Source organism: Chanodichthys erythropterus, chromosome 3, assembly GCF_024489055.1.
Source record: "Chanodichthys erythropterus isolate Z2021 chromosome 3, ASM2448905v1, whole genome shotgun sequence".
NCBI lineage: Eukaryota > Metazoa > Chordata > Actinopteri > Cypriniformes > Xenocyprididae > Chanodichthys > Chanodichthys erythropterus.
In genome coordinates this window covers 4,114,099-4,121,435 of record NC_090223.1, presented here as the reverse complement: position 1 = coordinate 4,121,435, position 7,337 = coordinate 4,114,099, and the positions used below count along the sequence as shown (strand labels likewise).

Sequence of the window (7,337 nt, the reverse complement as noted above, 5' to 3'; positions counted from 1 at the left end):
AGTGTGTAAGAAAGCCCATCAGCACTTATATTTTCAACGGAAGCTTCATGGTTTTAATGTGGACAGTACTTTTATTCTTGTTTTATTGAATCCGTTATTTTTCATGTGTGTGCTGGTATGGGTCAGTTAATCTTAAAAACATTGTTAAAGTGTGTGGTGAGATTGTTGGCACCTCTTTGAATGATTTGAACAATTTGTCTCTTAGAGGATTCCCCGCTGTACAAATTCTGCATGGAAACCCCCTACAGAAGACAAAGATCCTCCTACTTCCTCCTGTTCACCAATCACACAGCAGAACTGAGCAGAACATCCCACTGCTCTGTCATATAAATACTGCAGCAGTCAATCATAGCAAGACTGCAGGAGAATCAGCACCTTCACTTCCACAGTCTTACAGGTATGAATTTTGATTTCTGTACAACTGCTGCTATTGCATGGAGGAGAAGGGGATGTTTCACAAACAACAAAAACAAGAATAAGATAAAAGAGGGCATGTATATTTAATATTATGTATTTGCACTGCAGAAAAAATATAGATATGAAGGTACATAGGTTGTGCAGCACTGAATTTAACAAAAATAATCATTGTTTCTTTGTATTAATTAACTGTTCAATTTCATTACATGAGAAAGTTAGATTGTACTCAATTGATTTGACATGATTTTGATAACTAAAATGTAATTAATCCATTTATATATATATATATATATATATATATATATATATATATATATATATATATATATATATATAATATATAAACAATTGAACTTTAATAAGAAAAATCTTATTCTTCGAGTAAGGGTTGTAACTGTAGTTGCTGTAACATCTGAAATTATTTTATGTTTTCTAACACTATTAGAAAACTGTAGTTCATTTTTTGTACATAAATTTTGCATTTACATGCATTTAATCATTTGCATTTACTGAACAAAACCAAAAACAACTCATATACAGACACTCTCAGGCTCTTGCATTTTGGTGTAACAAATGTTCTTACTTTCGAAATATATACAGTCAAACCAAATTTATTTAGACACCTTGAACATTTCATTCATTAATACAGTTTATTCACTATAGTTTTAAAAAAAATAGTTTAAAAGATCTCAAAGTTAAAATGTGTCAGAAAAAAATAATCTTAATTATGTCAGATAACACTCAAGAAAAACATGGTCAGGTCAAAGGTCAGTTTTACTGTATGAAGAAATTTTGGGTATAATGTGTCACAGTGGAAACACTTTATTTTAGGGTCTTTTAACTAGTTGCTTATTAGCATGCATATTACTAGAATATTAGCTTTTTATTGGCACTTATTAAGCGCATATTAATGCTTTATTCTGCATGACCATATTCTACATTCTTAAAGGTGAAAGGTGATTCTTCATTTTTGGGTGAACTATCCCTTTAATCCTACCCAATACCTAAACTTAACAACCTTAGGATTAGGAGTTTAATGAGGGAAAAGTCACACTTAATAGTTTATATGTGTTCCCTATACTAAAGTGTTACCACTTCTGTTTGAAAAGTTTATGTTTTATGTTTCTAAACAATTCCTTAAGAGAAATGTATCAAAACTGAGTGAGATTAATGCTTTACTCAAGCAAAAACACCTGCCACTCGGTTATGAAAATAAACCTGATTTGTCTTGACCCCTTTTAATCCTTTAATCAAACTTTATCTTTCTGACCCAACTGGCAGATGCTTTGCTTGTTTTCAGCATAAAGCTTAAATTCTGACACAATTCTCTAGATTGATAACCCATATTCAGAATTTGTTCTCTGCTTTAACCATCCAAGTTAGTGCACGAGGAGAAGTGAGCAGTGAACACACACACACACACACACACACACACACACACACAAACAAACAGGCGCACCTATCTTAGTGGGGTCTCTCCATAGGCGTAATGGTTTTTATACTGTACAAACCGTACTTCCTATCCCCCTACCGTACCCCTATCCCTAAACCTAACCATCACAGGAAACATTCTGCATTTTTACATTTTCAAAAAAACATCTTTTAGTATGTTTATTAATCCATTTCCCTCGTGGGGACCGCTGGCTGGACCCCACAAAGTAGGTGATCTCAGGTTTTTATTACATTGTGGGGCCACGATGTAATATAAACAAGAACACACACACACACACACACACACACACACACACACATTCACTTTGGTGCCCAGGGAGTGATTGGGTCACTCAGTCATTTTCCGTCTGCAATGAGAATCGAACCCACAACCTTCACATTACCATTGGCTTACGACTGCACCATAATGTTTGTTGTATATTGTAATATTTGACCTAAAAAATAAAAAAATACTGAGTAGCAATATGATTTTTGTTGCTTGGAACTTTAAGTACAGTGCATTTTATTAAAATAGATGCAGCCAGACACAGTTATGAATTTTTTAAAGCCGTCACATGGTCATAAGGGCTCAATGCAACTGCTCATGTCACTTAGTGAAGTTAATAAACGTAATTTCGGGAGGAGTACGCCCATCTAATCTTCCAATTAATACCGAGGTATAAAACCAGCATCTTACCTCTTCCCGTTGTTAGTTCTTTTGGCATTTGGCCCGCCCAAACCGCATCATGACTAACTTCCAGGAAATCGAACTGTTTCCCTCCGACGACGAGATTTCTAATGTGCCAGAAACTCCTGCACTTTTTTCCCCAAACAGGTTGGATCCTCCTTCACATCATATTTCACCTGTTGATCGCCCAGGTCGCCGGTCTCATCGTTCCACAAACCAGCTCAACACACCTCGCTCAAGAAGACCAATTTGTCCTCCTCCATCTAGATCATCACGGGGCTCGGCCGATCTTCGCCGTGATGCATCTCATCCATCATCATCATCATCATCATCATCCTCTTCAGCAGCAACCCCTTCCGTCAACGCGCTCAGGCAAGCGTTATCCAACGCGGGTATCCATTTCTCCCGGAGGAATACAAAAGTACAGCTTCACGATCTGCTCGTGCGCTCGCACCAAAACTCTCCACATCCTCCCAGCAACACGCAAGTTACAACGCAAACAGCGGCTCGATCTATAAGGTTTGCCTCCAACCCGCCTCAGTTTCAGCCCGCATCAGCAGCAGCAGCGGCGGCAGCCGCGGGCGCCGCTTCCTCGTCCGCCACTCATTCCAGCCGGTCTATCGCGGCCGCTCGTAATAGTTCCGCGTCCTCTCCGACCGTTTCTGCTACCTTTCCTCCGCCCACAGGTGAGTCTTCCTCTGTTCACACTTCCAACATTTCTCTTCCTCCTGTCTTTCAGTCTCAGTTTAATTCATCTAGCCTTGGAATAAATAATTTGAGGCTACCTTTGCAAACGGCTCCCCTCCCCCCCTACCCCCCCTCTTCCATTCCTTTCTCATCCACTTTCAGAGCAGACCCAAGCGTGAGGCTGCCTCCGCAAACGGTCCTGCCCCCCCCTCCCATTCCTTTCTCATCTGCTATCGGAGCAGACCCAAGCATGAGGTTGCCTCTGCAAACGGTCTTGCCCCCCCCTCCCTTTCCTTTCTCATCCGCTGTCGGAGCCGATCCAAGTGTGCCTCCCCAAGAAATCTATTCTACGGCCTTATTCCATCCAGCTACTGCTTCAACTGTTACTCGCCTCCCAACATATACACTCTCAACTGCATCTGCTCTTCCAGTTCCTTCCAATGCCGTTGCCATGGATCCACCACCCGTCTCCACCCATCTACGCTCCCAGATTTTAGCAGGTGCGGACATTGATCTCTCTTCTCTCCTCCCCTCTGTGTCAATAAGTGAACCCTATCGCACCCTTGACTGTGGTCCCATTACGTTAAATCTAAAAAATTCAAATCCCAAATCGAATCGTATACTGACCATGGCTGAATTTTGTATCGCTTTTGGAAGATATATAGAAATTATTTGTTCGGTCTTCCCCTCAAGGCGCAAAGAGCTGAATGATTTTTTTAACCATCATAGCCGAACTGTCCCACTCCTTCGGCGGTACCCATTTCTACACTTATTACAGGCTTTTTTCAGCCAAATGCGCAGCTCGAGTCACCCAGTGGAATCAATGTCCTTATTGGGGAGCTCTCGATCTTGAGCTGTACAATAAGGTTTTTCTGGGTTGCCGTAGCGTCTCTTGCGTTTTGTGTAATTCCGCCACACATGAGCTGTCCACGTGCCCCCTTTTCAATCCTGCCCCTCCAAGCAATCTGGGCCATAATCCAGGCACTTCTCAATTCGTAAATTCCACATCTTACATACCACAGTCCAGGGGCGATTCCAAAAGCCGCAATTTCAGGTTCACTTCAGGCAGACAAGTATGTAATAATTTCAATCAGTTTGGCTGTACTAGACAACGCTGCAAATATCTTCATGTGTGTAATTTCTGTGGTGGAGCTCATGCTCACTCTGTATGCCCTGTCTATCGCTCCTCAGCAAACTCCAATAAAGAATTGAAAAAGTATCTTTCTTCTCCTATCATTGTCTCCTCTTTAGCGCACGAACTGGTGCATCACCCAGACCAAAACTTCACACAGTATCTACTTGCAGGTTTAAAGGAAGGTTTTAATCCTGGTTTGGAAAGCTTGCCTACCACTAGCCTTATTTGCAAAAACCTACAGTCTGCAATAGCCGAACCTGAAGCAGTTGACACCCTAATAGCCAAAGAGCTAGAGTCTGGATTTATGATTGGCCCCTTTGATTCCCCGCCTTTCAAATTGTTTCGGATTAGTCCCATCGGTGTAGCCACAAGGAAATTTTCAGGGAAAAAATGAATGATCATTGATCTCTCTGCTCCACATAACAGAACTCATCCAAGTATTAACAGCCTCATCCCGCTAGAAGAATTCTCCTTGTGCTACCATAACATAGACCAAGCCATCAATCTAATCAAAAATGCAGGTTACGGAGCCTGGTTAGCAAAAGTTGACATCACTTCAGCATTCAAAGTCATGCCCATTCATCCAGATTTCTGGCACCTTTTTGGCATTCGCTGAAAAGGGAAATTCTATTTTTCAGTGCGTTTAACTTTTGGCTGCAAAAGTAGTCCCAAACTTTTTGACATGCTGTCAGAAGCACTTTGCTGGATCCTGCAAAACAACTACGCAGTCCCTTACCTGGTGCATCTTCTGGATGACTTTCTCACCATTTCCCCGAACTTCTTTCCTCCAGCTGCTCACCTCTCCACAGTTCAGGAAGTTTTTTCTAAATTGGGAGTTCCACTGTCCCCAGAGAAAACATCAGGCCCTACCACATCCCTAGAATTCCTTGGAATTAACCTTGACTCTGTTAAATTCCAAGCTTCCCTTCCCAAAGACAAAATAGACAGGATAATCGCCATCTCATCCAATCTGCTGGAAGCACCTCAGTGCAGCAAACGAGATTTGCTATCCCTGCTAGGCCACTTAAACTACGCCATGCGTATAGTGCCTCAAGGACGCCCCTTCATCTCCCACTTGCTGTCTCTTGCATCTTCTATTCAGGAATTGGATAATACCATATCTCTAACCCCATCTTGTCTCGCTGATCTGAAACTATGGATCATGTTTCTTAAACAATGGAATGGCCTTACTTTCTTTTACGAGGACATTCAATCTCATTCTAGTGATCTCCCTCTGTTTACAGATGCCGCTCCCTCAGTTGGCTTTGGAGGTTTTTACAAGAGTCATTGGTTCGCTTCAACCTGGCCTCCTGAGCTCTCTGAGTCAAATCAACGTGCCGCATCCTCAGCTCTTTTTGAGTTATATCCAGTCGTCATAGCTGCTTTTTTGTGGGGTCACGAATGGTCTTCTAAAAGCATAGAATTCCACTGTGATAATCTGGCCACTGTTCACTGCATTAATAAAGGCCGTTCAAATTCCCCTGAAATCATGCCCCTCTTGAGACGCCTCACCTGGTTATCCGCTTGTAATCAGTTCATCTTCAAAGCCGTTCATATTCCAGGCCACCAAAACCAAATCGCTGATGCACTCTCTCGTTTTCTGTTTCAGAAATTCAGAGCATTAGCCCCGGAGGCGGACCCAGACCCAACCCCAGTTCCTCCTTATTCAGACTTGATATTCCTGTAGCTCACCCACTCAAACATCTCCACACCTCATCCCTGGATTCAATATTCCACGCCATCTCACCCAGAACATTACACTCCTACTGGACAGCTTGGAGAGCTTTCAAACAATTCCATTCCTCCTACAACCAGCCTTTTCCCAACTTTTCCCTCCTTTCAGTGTCTTCATTCATCTCATATCTCAACCAGATTAAGTCCATCCAACCCAGTACTATCAAAGTTTATCTTAGCGGCATTCAATTTTTCTATAAACTAATCTATGGCCATCCATGCCCTGCCATAACAAACCCTCAGATCACACTCCTTATCAAAGGAATTCAAAAAACCAACCCCACTCGTCCTGATTCTAGGCAACCTCTAACCATTGATCTTTTAGCTAAATGCCTGACTTTCCTCCGCTCTGGTCATATGCCCCCTGATACAGCAAGAACTCTGGATGCTATGTTTACCCTGGCCTTTTTCGGATTCCTCAGAGTTTCTGAAATTACAACCAATTCTAAATTCAACCCAGCCATCCACCCAACCTTCTCCGATCTCCAAGTTTTAGACACGGACACCATCTGTTTCCTCCTCAAATGTAGCAAAACTGATCAATTAAAAAACGGCAATTTCATCCATATCTTTAATCTTCCGACACCCATTCAGCCATATCAGTCTCTTTCCTATTTCCTTGCACACAGGAAGGTTCAGATCTCCTCTCCGCTTGACCCGCTTTTCATTGATGAGAACAACCTTCCAGTCACTAGGCATTGGTTCCAGAAAAAGCTTAAATACATCCTCACCCACTCTGGTATCCAAGCTCACTTGTATTCATCTCACTCCTTCCGCATAGGAGCAGCCACCACCGCAGCCCAAAAAGGTCTGCCAGATCATCAAATCAAACTACTGGGTCGGTGGTCCTCAGACGCCTTTCAGTCTTACATTCGTTCCGACCTCAGCCTCATTAAACAAGCCCATCTAACTCTTGCTTCTCTTTAGGATAGCCGTCCCACGAAACTCAATCCAACCTATGCCTGCCAAATCTTGTTTTATTTGATACTGCCGCTGCAATGCTCCACGTAATTTGATACTGCTGCTGCAGTGCTCCACCTAATTTGATACTGCCGCTGCAGTGCTCCGCCTAATTTTGATACTGCCGCTGCAGTGCTCCACATGATACTGCCGCTGCAGTGTTCCGCCTAATTTTGATACTGCTGCTGCAGTGCTCCACATGATACTGCCGCTGCAGTGTTCCGCCTAATTTTGATACTGCCGCTGCAGTGCTCCACATGATACTGCCGCTGCAGTGTTCCGCCT

The 7,337-nt window shown here is 42.6% G+C and overlaps 1 protein-coding gene across 1 annotated transcript; it reads left to right on the top strand.

Moving 5' to 3' along the window:
* The first annotated feature begins 2,594 nt into the window (after nucleotides 1-2,594).
* On the top strand, nucleotides 2,595-7,019 carry LOC137002572 (uncharacterized). The gene is made up of 3 exons (XM_067362314.1): nucleotides 2,595-3,222; nucleotides 3,655-3,723; nucleotides 5,968-7,019. Exons 1-3 carry the CDS (start codon nucleotides 2,595-2,597, stop codon nucleotides 7,017-7,019), a joined length of 1,749 nt encoding a protein of 582 aa, XP_067218415.1.
* The last annotated feature ends 318 nt before the right edge of the window (nucleotides 7,020-7,337 follow it).